The following is a 17,482-nucleotide window of genomic DNA, read 5'->3' on the forward strand; positions in this document are numbered from 1 at the left end:
AGGATGGATGGATGGTTGGTTGGTTGGATGGATGGTTGGATGGATGGATGAATGGTTGGATGGATGGATGGATTCCTTAGGCCTAGCCAATCGATTTGATGTCTCACATGTGTGGGTGTGTAATTCCATTTAGCCAGGAGACGATTGACATCTCTCAACAGAGCGGGGCACTTTCCCACCTTCTGACGGTCAATCAAATTGAACTTGTTTCTAGTTTTAAGTACAGATAGTTCAAAAAGATCAAAAAAAGGAGTCTTTTATTGGCTCAATATTCAGCTTTTTAATATTCATTCCTTGGTTAAAGAGCAAGTCACCCCCAAATAAACCTGTTTTTGCTGATAAACTAAATAAACGAGTGTCTAGTCGTGCTGCAGACACGTGTAGTCAATAAGTTGGCACTTCAGTGCATCTTAGTTAAAATGTAAATATTCTGCCTAAAACTAGCAGTGTTGTGCCATTGTCAGGTAAAAACTCTGCACTGTATTTTAAATAAAATCTGCTACCGCTATTTGCTAAGAGGTATGCTTTGATGTAAACTGGTACATTATGATGTCACAATGCTGTTGTGAGCCTGTGTGTGTGTGTGTATTTGTTAGCAGCTCCTCCTTCTCGGTCTGCCAGGCAACAGCATTTGTTGCATTTTTCAAACATGAAGTGGGAGAGGAGTTAGACTCTGGTAGGGGTTGACTTGCTCTTTAAAGTGATATGTAGGTCCTTGTGTTGCCATGGTAACAGATAATGCATTTAAAATTGAATACAAGATTCCTGAGACCAAACTGGTCGATTTGATGTGTCATTTGTGTCGGTGCTGGATCCTGATTGGACAGAAAATGGTTGAACACTCTCAACCAATCAGAGAGCAGCACTGTTTTCCCGCCTTTTCCCCTGGCTGTTGGAGGCCTGCAGCTGTACTCCTGTTGATGAGAGAAGCCTTTAAATCTGTCCTTCAGAAGTGAAATTGGACCTGTCAAACTTCTCATCACCATTCGAAAAGTACTGCACCGCTTTGAAAAATTCAAAAAGTGTGAGCGGCAGAAGGCTTTGATGGTCATCTGTGTGTATTTTTATGTGCCTACCATGAATTGTCTAGAAGCTATGACAAGAACATTTTAGCTGTCTAAAGTCGATCAGAGGAGAAAATCTCTGTTCCTTTAACATGGGTTTTAATGAGGCAGAATCTGGGTCTCTCCTCCTTCTGAGGCTTGTAGCAAAAGAACGGTAACACTTACAGACAAAATGAAACCCATTCTGAAAAGCTGACAAAAATTCCTACTTTTTGGGTTATAATTTGTTTTGGTAGTCCAAACGGTCTGGGGGTAGTAAAGAGTTGTTCACAGAAGATGTGAAGTTCAAAAGTTAGAGTGCGGAGTCTTCAGTTTAGAGTGGGGCGAGACATTTTTTTTAAATTTGAATTTTCTCAAACAAATGAACCGTACGACCACAATGTTTGGAGTACAGTCATGAATTATAGCTCAAAACGAAGGAAGTTTTGTTAGCTGGAAGCCAGTGTGTGTCTCATTTCAATCGGACCTACGGTTCTCTCGGTACAATGCCAGAAATGGAGCAAGGGAGGGTCACTGCTCCTATCTTTCCCCATTATAACTTTTGTGAATTTTTCTGAAAATTTCATGTCGTACCTCAACTTCTACCTGAGATTTTAGAAAAACCGTAAAAGATAGCAAAAAGCCTCTTTAATATGTTAAACAGGAAAGTCTTGTGAGTTTGTTAAACTTTGACTGAAGTCTCTAAGTTAAAAGGAACCCAATACAGTTTTAGGTCAAAAAAGTGATAGGAATTTGCTGAAAATTGACGAATCCCATTCATTTCAATGGGAAATTTTTCACAGATAAATATTAATAACTCGAAAAATTTTAAAGATATCAATGTCAAAAGTAATAGCCGGAAAGAGCTTAACGAGCTGAATGTTTTGATATAAAATTGTTGAAATAGCTCAAAATTTGAAGGAGAAGAAGAGGTTCAAAAAGTGTACGGAAGAAGAAGAAGAAGAAGAAGAAGAAGAAGAAGAAGAAGAAGAAGAAGAAGAAGAAGAAGAAGAAGAAGAAGAAGAAGAAGAAGAAGAAGAAGAAGAAAGAAAAACAGGAAAACAATGCTTAACAGCATTCAAACAATTAATGTCTGAATGTGGGTGACAAGCCTTAGAGATTAACCCCCAAATTCCACTAGCTCCTCTCCGACACGAACGCCGGAGCAAAATCGGTACCGTTGTAGTCAATCAGAGCAATTCCACTACTGCGGCCGTGCTCCGGCAGTGCGGCGCCGTGCGCCGCCCTCTGTTCCGGCGTCCGGCAAAAATAGAATCGATCCTATTTTCACCGGACGCCGGAGCACCTCCGCAGTAAATGGACAGAAATCACAACCACCCAACAGGAAAAGGAGCAAGCACAACTTCCGTTTTTCACAATAAATCGATAAACAAAAGGCGTTTTTTGTTTCATATGCACAGGTTTAACAACTTTTAAAAACTATCAATGGCGGCTGAAGTTTAAATGCACAAAAGTAAGCCATAAATACAGTTTCTACTATCAAAGTAGTCACACTTTGTTGATCCAAACACTGCTGATCTCTCAACACAAATGATGGGCAGATTAAAGAGTTCATGCCGATGCTTCTCCCACACAACGGGTGTTTGGATCTAACTTCCGCGTTTATTGCTCGGACTGTATCGCTAGATCTCGAAAATCCCGCGCATGCTTGTTTGCCCACCTCAGGTCTCCGCACCGGAGCGGAGCCGTTTTAGAGCGGATACCAGTAAAAATTGAGTTCGGAAGCGAGCGGCTGCGGGGGTGGACCGGAGCGGAGTGGAGGTAGTGGAATTTGGGGGTTACTCTCAGGTGGAGCATCAAAGCTTCTGCTTTTAATGTCACGCCTGATAAACCTTATTCCGACCAGACACGAAGAAAGAGGTGAAAGAGAAAGGAAGAGGCAAAAAAAAAGGGGGGGGGGGGTCTATAAAATAAACGATCAATGATGAACAAAAGTCTGCTTCTAGACCTGCAGAAGGAGAAAAAAAAAGAAAAACAACACACAACAATACAACAGGAACAAGCTATCACTGCGTCAACCTGATGAGGAAATATGAAATCAGCATTGTTTTACTGAACAATCAAACGATAATAAATCACAGTGCATTAAGTGCCAATCACAGCCTCAAGACATGTTTTGAACGTGCCCAAGTACATACAAATGAGAGCACCATTTGAGCACCTGTATGTGTACCCGTGCTTGTAAGGTTTCTCTACATGAGCGTCCAATAGAGTGTGTGAGGGGCCACAGATCTGCCCCCCAAAGATGTGTAGAAGATGGAAGGAGCTCCAAGTCCCAGAGATTCAGGAGCTGCCCCAGAGCGCAGGGACCCCAACCAGACTGCAACCACAAAAGCCCCTGTCCCACTCAAGAGGCTCAGAGGATTGCCCCAGGGGGCCACAACCAGCAGCTGGCAGAGTCCCGGGGGATATCAGCGGGCAGCTCACAGGCCCGCCCTAAGCCTCCCACCCCCAAGTCGGCTGAGCCCGGAACCCAGCGACTCAGGACCCACAGGCGACCAGCCCCGCCGGGGACCCAGCAGAGCCCAGGGACTCAGCTCCCACCAGGCAGCCATAGAGATTAATCAGGCAGACACCAAAAATCTTAAACCCCCTGACCCTGGAGCTGTGAACACTCAGGCAGACCAAGGCGCCACACTCCACACCAGGTGTGCCTACACCACGCTCAGGACAATACAGACTCTTCTCATGTGTCGTTCCACAAATGTGGAATGACCTACCAAGTACTACCAGAACAGGGGCTTCCTTTTCGATTTTCAAGAAACTCCTGAAGACCCTGCTCTTCAGAGAGCATCTTCTAAACTATCACCCTCCCTGCACACGTCCCCCTCTCTACTGTCCACTCCTTTGTTCCCACCTCTCCATGATTTATCATGCTGCCTCACTGCCACCTATGACTGACTGGAAATTGGTTGTTGTTGTTGTTGTTGTTGTAATTGTTGTTAGCCTCAAGGGCAACATGCCGATTATCACTTGTAAGGCGCTTTGGACAAAAGCGTCTGCTAAATACATAAACATAAACATAAAAATAAGTGTGGCGGGGGAGGGTAGGCAAAGATGTGTAGCAGCAAAAGAAGTCCCAGGAGATGGGAGGAGTCAAAGGCCCCACCTAACATATACAGTCATGCACAAACACAGTCACACACTCCATCTCTGATGTTCTCACATACACATACAACTTAACGCATACAACAATGCACGCCAGACACCCACTCATGCTCCCCATACACACCAGTACTGCTGCACAAAGGGTACAACCATCACCGGTTCCCAGAGTTCGACCCTTCCTGCTGGGGTGCTGATGAGCAGGCCCTCCCACCCAACGCCGAGCAAAGCGACCCACCACCTCAGACCTCAGCCAGATGGCCAGATCCCCCTCCTAGCCTCCAGCCCTGGGAAGCCAAGCGACAACAGAGGTGTGCTAAGAGCCCTAGTCTCCCTCCCTCTGCTCCAATACAGTGTTGGTGTGTGTTGATGAGGTGTATTCGTGAGTTTGGTGAGCGGGCAGTGCAGGCATTGTCTGGCCTACGCCAGCTGATGCCACCACGTCACCCCTTTCCCCCCAGTCCTCTGTGTCCAAGTGCAGTTTCAAAATGGAAGTGGGCACCGGCACTTGGGATGAGGCTGAAAGATCCCATTGCCAAATATCATTGAATGTGCTCTTTCCCAAGGCCCTAAGTGTGTGTTTGCGTGGAATGTTGTTGGTGAAAGTGTTTAAGGTGCAAATAAAGTTGGGGGGCAGATTGCCACAGGAATGCGGAAATGGGGTCCATACCCGCACCCACTGACTTGTTCACCCCCCAAGGTCCTATGCACATGTTTGTGTGATGATGTGAAGGAGCAGCAGGAGAAAGATATGGGGATGGGGAGAATGGCTGGTTGGCCTAAGCCCTCCAGGGAGCCAGCTCCCCCACTGGCCCTAATAGGCACTTCTGTTGCAAAAATGCCACCAAGGGCATGGAGACCACAGCCCATCTTTCAAGGGCCCAAAGCAGCAGCATCGCAGAGCCTCACAGAGTCCGAGGGCACCGACCCAGCCCCACCCCAGCAGAATATCTACTCCCATCCCTGCATTTGCACAACTTCCAGAATATATAAGACATAGGACATCCAGGTAAGGTTGGGTCCTCCCCCTCCTGGAAATCCCCCTCCCCTGTGATGGGTCAGCAGAGGAGCCAAGGTCTACCTGATGCCCCTGAGGTCTACCCTGGCCTGGTTGGAGTCGGGAGAGGCAGCGATAAGGCTGACGGAGAGATGCTAAATCTACCCTTATTGACTTTGTCCACAAAGAAAGACAGAAATTTCTCACAGTCTGTAACAGAGTGGATGGAGGCTGAAGGAGTGTGTAGTGTTATGAAGATTATAATTGTCTGCCCTTAACAGCTGCCCCTTCACACAGTAACATCGCCAAGGTCGGACGCTTGAATCAGTATGTTTACATTCCAGGAGAAGAGACAGAAGAAGAGAAGAACGCTTTTCATTAATTAATCAAAGTACTTTATTTGTGATAAGCTAATCAAAGCATATGTTGATCATTAATAATCAGGTGAATGATCTGTGAAATAAAGATGTCATGAGTTATGTGTTTAATGAATAAACAGGACTGCACAAGACAGACTGATCTACATTACCATGGAAACGCATGACACATTGTTTTCAACCAATCAGAACTTTCGTCTGTCGTAGGGCAGAATCTCGGTTGTTTAATGAAAGTCGTCCAATCCGGTTTACTAAGATTTGTAAACAATTAGGGAATATAAAATAAGGCAACGCCATTTTATAGCCAGTTCCACGTTAACCTCAGTTCCGTTCATGTGGAGGTCCTAAGGATTTCCATCGTCATCATTAAGAAAGTTACAGGCTGGCCAGCTGTGTTTAAGTAAACTCCCTGATGATAAAAACGACCACTTCTGATTAATTACGTAGATCTAATTACGCTACAAGTGGCAGGAGAGACAATGCTGCTGATGGTGTTAAACAGCACCTTGGGGTTCCTTTTGCTCTGGGACACCATGTTGGAGAAATAGGAAACCCTTGCATCTCTGCATGCACAGTTAAAGGATGTCAGAAGATCCTTTAGGTGCAGCAGATGGATGTAGAGATGGGTTTTCTTCCACAAATGCTCAATTTTTCTGCATTGGCGCTTCAGGCTGCGAAGGCTGTCATTAAACCAGGGAGTAGGGTTCACTGCAGGAACTGATCTGGTTCTGACAGGACAGATGTTGTCCAGAATGGAGAGGCAGTGCTCGTTAAACTGGGAAGTTAAGGAATCTGGGTTGTTATCAGAAGAACAGGGTGGATCAAAAGCAGCAGAAAAATTGCTAGCTGTGCTCTCATTAGGAAAACGAGAACTAACCATACGGCGAGCAGGAGGTGGGGACGCAGAAACTGACAAGTTAAAGAAAATGCAGTGGTGATCTGAAATATAAACGTCCTCAGGACAAACACTGTCCGCATTTAGACTCAGGGTAAAAACAAGGTCTAGAGTGTGCCCCCTGGGATGTGTGGGGCCAGAAACATGCTGGGTAAAGCCGAAGGTGTCCATAAGGCTGGAGAAATTCATGGCAAAGTGATCAGAGGGATCATCATCGTGGATGTTAAAGTCACCAACAATCACCAGTGTGGACAGCTTCACAGTGCAGGATAGAAAGTCACTAAACTCCTGAAGGAAAGAACTGTTTGGACCAGGTGGACGATAAACCACAGCAAAGTAGAACGGGTCCTTACGCCCGACTTTAATCAGCTGCAGTTCAAAGGAAGCAAAGTGACCAGAGGTTGTAGAGCTACATGGAAGATGGTCTCTGAAAACAACAGCTAGGCCTCCACCACGACCAGAAACCCGGGGCTGGCTAAGAAAAGAATAGCCACTTGGGCAGAGTTCAATCAGACCAGAATAATCCAATGTTTGCTGCCAAACTTCAGTCAGAAACAGAAAATCCAGGTTTTTAGAGAGAATTAAATCATTGAGCAGGAAGGACTTATTGTTAACAGAGCGGGTATTTAATAGAGCCATGCTGAGTGAGATGAAACATGGCCTGACGGGAATGCGGAAGTGGCGCTCAGGTCACCAAACAAAGGACAAGAAGCTAGAAGATCATACTGATGTTTACTAGATAAACCACGCTTTAAGAGAAGTCTCATTCTCACCTGGATTCCTGCTCGTTTACCTCTTTTCCTCTGACGTTTTCCCGGGACCGGACAAACATCGCTAGAGGTGCGCAGCTCGGGACTGTCATTTGGCTCCGGGCCAGTGTGCCACTTAGGTAAAGAAACAGGATGATATGTCCTCGGTGCATCTTGGGCGATCATGAACAAATGGAAGGACAAAAGAGTCTGGCGATCATAGGAGATGGTAGCAGGGACACTACTGAAGAGGATCGCAGACAGGAGCAAGGTGGAAAAGAGGAGGTTAGTGGAGAAAAGTTTGAAAAAGTGGCCGGTGACTGCGGCTAAGCCCAGCACAGGCGCCGTCTTGTTGCCGACCGGAAGCGGAAGAAGAGAGGGGGGCAGCAGTGGTGGTCCCCTTTTTTAAAAATTGGGACCACCATCCCGGTCTGCTAGTCCACAGTAACTGCCCCCGATGACTATGCAATGTTGTAGCTAGTCAAGCAAGACAGTCCTACAACATCCAGAGCTGTGAGATACCCAGGTCGGATATCATCCACCCCAGGGGCTCTGCCGCTGCATAGTTGTTTGACTACCTCAGCGCCTTCTGCCCCAGAGATTGGACAGTCCATCCCCAGGTCTCCCAGCTCTGGTTCCTCCTCGGAATGTGTGTCGGTGGGATTGAGGAGCTCCTCAAAGTATTCCCTACACCACTCGACTATAGCCCCAGTTGATGCCAACAGCTCCCCATTCCCACTGTAAACAGTGTGAGCAAGTTACTGCCTTCCTCACCTGAGGCGCCGGATGGTTTGCCAGAACCTTTTTGGAGCTGGTCGATAGTCGTTCTCCATGGTCTTGCCAAACTCCTCCCACACCCGAGATTTTGCCTCAGCAACTGCCAGTGCTGCACCTCGCTTGGCCCTCCAGTACCTGTCTACTGCCTCTGGAGACCCACAGACCAGCCACGCCTTGTAGGCCTCCTTCTTCAGCTTAACAGCTCCCCAAACCTCTGGAGTCCACCATCGAGTACGGGGGTTACTGCCACGAAAATTTCCAAGTGGAACAAGGCCCATTCCGTCTCAACATCCCCCACTGCTCTCAGGACGTGGTCAAAGCTCTGCCGGAAGTGGGAGTGTAAGACCGTCTTGACAGGTTCATCTACCAGACCCTCACAATACGTTTAATTGTAAATGGTAAATGACCTGTATTTGATATATTGCCCATCAGAGTCCTGGAACCCTCCAAGACACTTTACAACACAGTCATTCACCCATTCACACACACATTCACACACTGGTGCGGATGAGCTACGATGTAGCCACAGCTGCCCTGGGGCGCACTGACAGAGGCAAGGCTGCCGAGCACTGGAACCAACGGTCCGACCACCACCAGCAGGCAACGTGGGTTAAGTGTCTTGCCCAAGGACACAACGACAGCGACCGACTGAGCGGGGTTCGAACCTGCAACCTTCCGATTACGGGGCGAGCACTTAACTCCTGTGCCACCGTTGCCCACAATATGTTTGGGTCTACCAGGTCTGCGCAGCATCTTCCCCTGCCATCTGATCCAGCTCACCACCAGGTGGTGACCAGTTGATAGCTCCGCACCTCTCTTTACTTAAGTGTCCAAAACATACGATCTCAGGTCAGATGATACAACTACAAAATCAGTCATTGACCTGCAACCTAGGCTGCCCTGGTACCAGGTATACCGATGGGCATCCATGTTTGAACATGGTGTTTGTTATGGCCAGACTGCAACTTGCGCAGAAGTCCAATAACAGAACATCACTCGAGGTTAGATTGGGCTGGCCATTCCTCCCAATCATGCCACTCCTGGTCACACACACTATCATTGCCAACATGAGCATTGAATTCCCCCGGCAGGACTATGGATTCCCAATTCAGAGCACCATTTAGTACTTGTCCCAAGGACTCTAAAGGGTGGGTACTCCCAACTGCTATTTGGTGCGTAAGCATAGACTCATAGTCTATGACCCAAGGGCTATAGACCTTGGTTTAACTCATTTAAGTCTAACCAGTACAGACCCAAATACCAATATCTTGCAAATACTGACAGCAAGAATTATACAGTGGCATTTATAACAAATAAATGCAAATAAATTGATGTTCACAAAATGTTGCATAACATTTATTGAGTCGTGTCATGGTGCTGTAGGAGAGTACACTAGCACCGTGTCCTCAGAGAGATTAGTTAATATTTATCAGTGTGAGGAAGTTATTTCTATCTATTTCTACCTTATTTATAAACTATTTATTTACAAGTCCATCAGTTAATGTAATAATTGTCCCAACCACAGCTGCACCCCCCACCCCTCAACCCGGTCTCAGCAATCAGGGGCAAGCTTCACGTGTGTTTAGCATGCCGCACGTGCACATTTAGCCGTTTTTAGCGGCTCAGGGGTCCGCAGGTGCGGTGTGTGTGTCACTCACTCTGGTTACTCCAACAGGGAGCCGGCTCCGAGAGCCGTTTCTTTAGCTACTGACACATCACTACATCATTCCCTTTCCTAATGTTGTGAAGAGCTGTCCGGAGCGCAGGCGAAGTGTTTAGCTAACCTGCAGGAAATGTCGACGACAGTTATCCAGAAAGTAGCTAAGGGTTACCATAGATGTTTCTGAGGTGTTCGCTAGGTACTTTTAAGATTTAAAAAGTCAAGAAGGGGGTCTGAAAAGCTGTTGGAAATAGCGTCAAAGTCGCGAAGTTGGCAACACTGTGGGAGGAGCGCTTCATTTGCAACTCGGGGCAGCGCAAGTGGGAGGAGCAAATAATCTGCTTGTTTTGTTTTTATAATCATTCAAAACTCAGATCGAAATCGTGATTAAAATTCGATTAATTGAGCAGCCCTAGCTCCTAGGATCCTTAGGGCACTCAAACTCCTCCACCACGATAAGGTGGCGGTTTGAGGAGGAGGCAGCAAATTTTTTTTAAAAAGCCACCAAACTTAAAAAAATAACATTCTTTATTTTGCTATTTGATGAAGATCATAAAAGTGCTGATCTAGTTATAGTCTTAATGTGACCATTGAAGCCAAGGTCTGAATCAAACATAAGAAGATTTCTAGCCTGAGTCTTTGTTTTTACTTCTCTAGAGTCAAAATGAACTATAATCTCCGTCCCATCCTTCTGATTTCCAAAGACAATAACTTCAGTTTATCATTTAACAGGAGGACGTTTGACTCCATCCAGTCATAAACTTGGACCAAACACTGACAGAATGAGTCTAGGGGACCACAGTCACTAAGTGATAGAGCTAGGTAGATTTGGGTGTCATCTGCATAACTATGATAGGTAATGTTGTTATTGTATATGACCTGACCCAGGGGAATCATGTAGAGATTGAAGAGCTGTGGTCCAAAAATTGAGCCTTGGGGGACCCCACGTCACGGCAATCTGCTATGATTTGTGGACACCAATAGAAACGTCACAACCCCTGTCTGAGAAGGATAATCAAAACCAGCTATGAACAGTGCCTGAAAGTCCTACCCGGTTTATGAGCCTATCAAGAAATATGTTGTGGTCCACAGTATCACTGAGCTGTACTGAGATTGAGCATCATTAGAACAGATGTTTTGCCTGAATCTGTATTTTGACAAATATCATTTAATACCTTAATCAGTACAGTCTCAGTGCTGTGGTGTCTAAAGCCTGACAACAAAAAAATAAAAATAAACATCTAGCAAGTCTTTTTTTTCTCCAAAAAGCTGTTCAGCTTGATCATAACTGCCTTTTCAGTAATTTGTCTGGACATGTGTGGCTGTAGCTGTTGTCTGATTGTGCTTGTTGACATGGAGGAATGAATAGTCGATCTGATGTTAATGATTTTCTCAAAGTAGAACAGGTCTAGTATCATAAAATGGAATAATATATTTTATTAATGAAGAACTTTAGAGATTTTATAAAAAGACAAGGTAAAACATACATATTATGCAACAATAAAAAATAAACTGTAAACACTTTTGAAATCAGTCTTGAGAAGAGTTTTGATGGTGGAGAGGTCAGAGCAGTTGTGGGAGTGAGTTCTAGAGGGTGGGGGCAGCCATGGAGAAATCTGAGTCTCCCCAAGTTCAGAGCTTGGTCCTGTGGGAGAGGGTGGAGAGGCAGAGGGATGGGGCATGGTGGTGGAGCGGGTTAGAGAAGTAGGAGGGCTCCTGGTTTTGGAGGACTTTGAATATGATGCACTGAGGGAGAGGGGGTTGATGGAGGTGATGTGGTCACTGGTTAGGAGACAGGCAGGACAATTCTGGATGTCTTGAAGTTTGGTGAGGGTTTTGGATGGGATACCATATAGATGCTATTGCTGTAGTTGATTTGTGATGTGATGAATACATGAATAAGGGTTTCAGGGACAGAGAAACGAGGGAAGATCAAAGTGTAACCAAATGCAATCCAATCACATGACAAAAAGATCCTGGAATACCTCCACCACCAATACGCCTTTTCCTCTTCCATCACCACAATCTTCCCCCTTCACAATTCTGTCTGCTCCCTTAAATATGCCAGCCTAGAACCGGCCCTGCTCTCTACATACATTTATGTTTATAATGCAGAAAATGAAGAAAACTATTTTCTCCTTCACTGGACTTTAGATTTTAGAATTGTAAACTGTTCAGGAGGTTGTACGTCCCTCAGTCCACAGTATCTACAGTATGTTGACCTCACAGGAGCCGGGCTTCAGGATCTGTAAAGTTACAATATGTTTAACAGCTTTTCTGAACCAGGGATAAAACATGGCATAGATCAGAGGGTTTAGACAGGAGTTAAGATAACCAAGAAACAACAAGAATGTTATAAATGTTGTAGTTGTAAAACTATCTATAAAATAAAAGCAGCAGTAATATGGACAGAAACACATCAGATACACAACAACAAGAACACCCAGTGTTCTGGCTGCTTTTAGCTCTGATTTCTTTGTTTGTTGTTGCACTGAAAGCTGAAGGGTGACACTTCTATTGTGAGAGTACATGGCACGAGCCTGAGTCACAGCCACCACAAATACTCTCATATACAGAACTATGATGACTGTAACTGGAAATAAAAAGGATACAAACAGATCAAAAGTTCCTACAAGATAATCTACAGATATTGTACATTCTCCAATGCAGGAATTACTCCTGCCTGGCTCAATCAGCATATCTTTTATGAAGAAAATTACATAGAAAGCAACACAGCTCCAACAAAGACAAACACAGAATTTCATTCTTGGTAAGGTTATTCTGGTGGGATAATGCAGAGGGTAACAAATAGCCACATAGCGATCAGCTGATATGAGAACAATGGTTCCAATTGAAGCACTGATAGAAACAGAAGAAACATAATAGTAAAATAAACATGTGATATCACCGAGTATCCAGCATCTTGTCTTTCTAAAGATTTCAAATGGAATGATTAAAAAGCCCATAAGGAAATCTGACACAGCCAGAGAGAGGATGAGGATGTTAGAAGGTTTCTGGAGCCTCCTACAAAGAAACAAAGTCAGTCAGTGAGGTTAAAATAACTTATGCAGCATAGAATCACATTCTGATCAGATAAGAAATTGATCAATTTGATGTTTTTAATTATCTGCCTGAAATAGGAGACTGAGATTATGATGAGGAGGTTTAGAACTGCTGTGATCAGAGAGAAGAAGGACAACACGATGTTCAGGAAGACAGCTTCAGACCAGTGAGGTGTTGGCCTCCTGCAGGACCTGTTTAGTTGTGGAAAACAGAACTCAACTCCAATCTGTATCTCCATCATCAGATGGATACTGCTGTCTGAGCAGAACCCTGTCACACAGAAAATGTATCCTTTTCTTCCATTACACAATTCTCATTAGTTCCGAGCACAAACCATTACTCTTCCCTTGTGGCCAAAAACATCAAGGCAACAAAAACAAGCTAAAAGATTATGTTAGACAGGAGTCACCATGGACCTGTGGCAGTTTGTCCATAGAGAGCCCTAGGACGCCACCCTCCCATACTTGAAGGGGGGAAAAATAATTAAAGTAAACAACTCAAAATGAATTCATATATTTACGATGAATGTGTCGGTTTTGCTTAATTGTGTGTGCCTACCTTGGGGAACACATGGACGTAATTTTTGGGGGGAAAGGGGGGACATGTCCCCCCCACTTTTTCCAAAGTCAAGTTTTGACCCCTGCACAAAACAATATTACTTTATATTAAATTAACACTGGTTGAGCTTTAGGACCAAGCAGAAAACAACCGTTTGTGTTGAAGCCTGTTTCCCATTAGAACAGACTGTAAAGATACCCCCACCCCCACCCCCGTGTTCCCCCCACTTCTAAAGTGAAAATTACGTCCTTGGGGAACCAATGGGCTAGAAAACGTGACCCACCCCACCCCTCCCCTTCACATTTGAATATCCATCCATCCATTTTCAGCTGCGTATATGAGGTTGGGTCACGGGGGCAGCAGCCATGGCAGGGAGGCCCAGATTCCCTTCTCCCCAGCCACTTGGGCCAGCTCCTCCAGGGGAATCCCAAAAACATTCACTGGCAAGCCGAGAAACATAGACCCTCTAGCCTGTCCTGTGTCTACCTTTAGGTCTTCTCCCAGCTGGATGTGCCCTGAAAACCTCACCAGCGAGGTATCCAGGAGCCACCATAACGGGCTCCTCTCGATGCGGAGGAGCAATGGGTCTACTCCACGCTCCTTCCGGAGAGCCGAGATCCAGTTTTTTTTTTCTTTTCCCCGTGTCCTGTCTGGCTGTGAAGCAAACAGAATTAATGTCTGAATGCGGATGACAAACCTTAGAGATTTACTCTCAGGTGGAGCATCAAAGCTTCTGCTTTTAATGTCACGCCTGATACTGAAACCTTATTCCGACCGGACACGATGACAGAGGTGAAAGAGACAAAAAAAGGGGGGAGGGGGGGGGGGGTAAAATAAACAATCAATGATTAACAAAAGTCTGCTTCTAGACCTGCAGAAGGAGAAAAAAAACCCAAAAACAACACACAACAATACAACAGGAGCAAGCTATCACTGCGTCAACCTGATGAGGAAATGTGAAATCAGCATTTTTTTACTGAACAATCAAACGATAATAAATCACAGTGCATTAAGTGCCAACCACGGCCTCAAGACATGTGTTGAACGTGCCCAAGTCCATGCAAATGAGAGCACCATGTGAGCACCTGTGTCTGTACCCGCGCTTGTATATATAAGGTTTCTCTACATGAGCGTCCAATAGGGTTTGTGAGGGGTCACAGATCTGCCCCCCCCCCAAAGATGTGTAGGAGATGGAAAAAGCTCCAAGTCTTAGAGATTCAGGAGCTGCCCCAGAGTGCAGGGACCCCAGGGAGACTGCAACCACAAAAGCCCCTGTCCCCCTCGAGAGGCACACAGGATCGCCCCGGGGGGCCACAACCAGCAGCTGGCAGAGTCCCGGGGGATATCAGTGGCAAGCTCACAGGCCCGCCCGCAGCCTCCCACCCCTAAGTCGGCTGAGCCCGGAACCCAGCGACTCGGGACCCAGAGGCGACCAGCCCCGCTGGGGACCCAGCAGAGTCCAGGGACTCAGATCCCACCAGGCAGCCACCGAGATTACTCAGGCAGACACCAAAAATCTTAAACCCCCTGACTCGGGAGCTGTGAACACTCAGGCAGACCAAGGCGCCACACTCCACTCCAGGTGTGCCTACACCACGCTCAGGACAATCCAGACTCTTCTCATGCATCGTTCCACAAATGTGGAATGACCTACCAACACTACCAGAACAGGGGCTTCCTTTTCAATTTTCAAGAAACTCCTGAAGACCCTGCTCTTCGGAGAGCATCTTCTAAACTAGCACCCTTCCTGCACACGTCCCCCTCTCTACTGTCCACTCCTTTGTTCCCACCTCTCCATGATTTATCATGCTGCCTCACTGCCACCTATGACTGACTGGAAATTGGTTGTTGTTGTTGTTGTAATTGTTGTTCTTAGCCTCAAGGGCAACATGCCGATTATCACTTGTAAGTCGCTTTGGACAAAAGCGTCTGCTAAATACATAAACATAAACATAAAAATAAGTGTGGCAGGGGGAGGGGAGGCAAAGATGTGTAGTAGCAAAAGAAGTCCCAGGAGAGTGGAGGAGTCAAAAGCCCCACCTAACATATGCAGTCATACACAAACACAGTCACACAGTCCCTCCCTGATGTTCTCACATACACATACAACCTAAGACATACAAAAATGCGCGCCAGACACCCACTCATACTCCCCATACACACAGGTACTGCTGCACAAAGGGTACAACCATCACCAGTTCCCATAGTTCGACCCTTCCTGCTGGCGTGCTGATAAACAGGCTCCCCACCGAACGCCGAGCAAAGCGACCCACCACCCCAGACCCCAGCCAGACGGCCAGATCCCCCTCCTAGCCTCCAGCCCTGGGAAGCCTAGTGACAACAGAGGTGTGCTAAGACCCCTAGTCTCCCTCCCTCTGCTCCAATACAGTGCTGGTGCGTGTTGATGAGGTGTATTCGTGAGTGTGGTGAGCGGGCAGTGCAGGCATTGTCTGGCCTACGCCAGCTGATGCCACCACATCACCCCTTTTCCCCAGTCCTCTGTGTCCAAGTGCAGTTTGAAATTGGAAGTGGGCACCGGCACTTGGGATGAGGCTGAAAGATCCCATTGCCAAATGTCATTTACTTTGCTCACTCCCAAGGCCCTAAGTGTGTGTTTGCGTGGAATGTCATTGGTGAAAGTGTTTAAGGTGCAAATAAAATTGGGGGGCAGATTGCCACAGAAATGCAGAAATGGGGTCCATACCCACACCCCCTGACTTGTTCACCCCCCATGGTCCTATGTGCATGTTTGTGTGATGATGTGAAGGAGCAGGAGGAGAAAAATTATGGGGATGGGGAGAATGTCTGGTTGGCCTAAGCCCTCCAGGAAGCCAGCTCCCCCACTGGCCCCAATAGGCACCTCTGTTGCAAAAATTCCACCCAGGGCATGGAGACCCCAGCCCATTATGCCAGGGCCCAAAGCAGCAGCATTGCAGAGCCTCACAGAGTCCGAGGGCACCGACCCAGCCCCACCCCAGCAGAATATCTACTCTCATCCCTGCATTTGCACAACTTCCAGAATATATAAGACATAGGCCATCCAGGTAAGGTTGGGTCCTCCCCCTTCTGGACATCCCCCTCCCCTGTGATGGGTCAGCAGAGGAGCCAAGGTCTACCTGATGCCCCTGAGCCTGGGCCAGGCACTGCCGCATGTTCCTGCCTTTTTCCCGGCAGCATACATGTCATGACCCAACCCCCAAGGCCCTGCCCAAATCCCCACATGGGGCCGGCCACCCCCACACCCCTGGACCCCCCAGCCCCCCACCCAGACCCGCTCAGTGGCATCTCAGCTGCCAGGCAGCGACCCATGGCCACCGCCAAGTCCCCTAAGGCGCCCCACTCACAACCGCCAGTAGTCCACCCCCCGAGGCAACCCAAGCACCTCCAGAGAAGAGGAAGAAGAAAATATCATTTTATAGCGCCTCTCAAGATAAAAATCATGAGGTGCTTCACAAAAACAAAAACTGTAAAAATATTAAAAAAACATTTAGAAAATGTTTAAAAATATAGCAGTAGCAGGTGATGGTCAACAGTGTCAAAGGCTGCAGTCAGGTCCAGCAGGACCAGAATAGAACAGTCTCCTGCATCACTGTGAGTCAGAAGGTCATTAGAGACCCTAAGAAGAGCTGTTTCAGTAGAATGAGCTCTACAAAAACCTGACTGGAAGCTATCATTGATGTTATGTTCATCAAGCAGCTGTGAGTTGTTTAGCCACAACCTTTTCCAAGATCTTGGAGATGAACGGAAGTTTAGAGATGGGTCTGAAGCTGCTATGGAGAGAGGCGTCAAGACTCGGTTTTTTAAGAAGCGGTTTGATTACAGCGTTCTTAATGTAAACAGGGACCTGACCAGAAACCAGCGAAGCATTAATTATAGAGAGCACGCTGGGACCGATGGACTGAAAAGCATTTTTAAACAAAGATGAGGGTAAGATGTCGAGGGGGCATGCAGAGGTCTTCATAGAGTTAACTAGTTTGGTTAACTCAGGCAAAGAAACAGGAGCAAAGTTATCTAGGATGATGGGCCTGGTTGGAGTCGGGAGAGGCAGCGATAAGGCTGAAGGAGAGGTGCTAGATCTAACCTTATTGACTTTGTCCACAACGAAAGACAGAAAGTTCTCACAGTCTGTAACAGAGTGGATGGAGGCTGTAGGAGTGGCAGGAGAGACAATGCAGCTGATGGTGTTAAACAGCACCTTGGGGTTCCTTTTGCTCTGGGACACCAGGTTGGAAACATA

At 46.5% G+C, this 17,482-nt stretch overlaps 2 protein-coding genes across 3 annotated transcripts in view; one reads left to right on the forward strand and one right to left on the reverse strand.

Annotated features, from left to right (window-relative positions):
• The window catches only part of LOC107374367 (trace amine-associated receptor 13c), a 205,981-nt gene that overhangs the window by 36,600 nt on the left and 151,899 nt on the right, over positions 1-17,482 (forward strand). The window lies entirely within an intron of this gene.
• On the reverse strand, positions 11,832-12,997 carry LOC139066196 (trace amine-associated receptor 13c-like). Its single transcript, XM_070548392.1, has 2 exons — positions 12,756-12,997; positions 11,832-12,648 (listed from the first exon to the last, which is right to left on the reverse strand). Exons 1-2 carry the CDS (start codon positions 12,926-12,928, stop codon positions 11,832-11,834), a joined length of 990 nt encoding a protein of 329 aa, XP_070404493.1. The 5' UTR covers positions 12,929-12,997.

Source organism: Nothobranchius furzeri, chromosome 2, assembly GCF_043380555.1.
Source record: "Nothobranchius furzeri strain GRZ-AD chromosome 2, NfurGRZ-RIMD1, whole genome shotgun sequence".
In the NCBI taxonomy this organism is placed as follows: domain Eukaryota; kingdom Metazoa; phylum Chordata; class Actinopteri; order Cyprinodontiformes; family Nothobranchiidae; genus Nothobranchius; species Nothobranchius furzeri.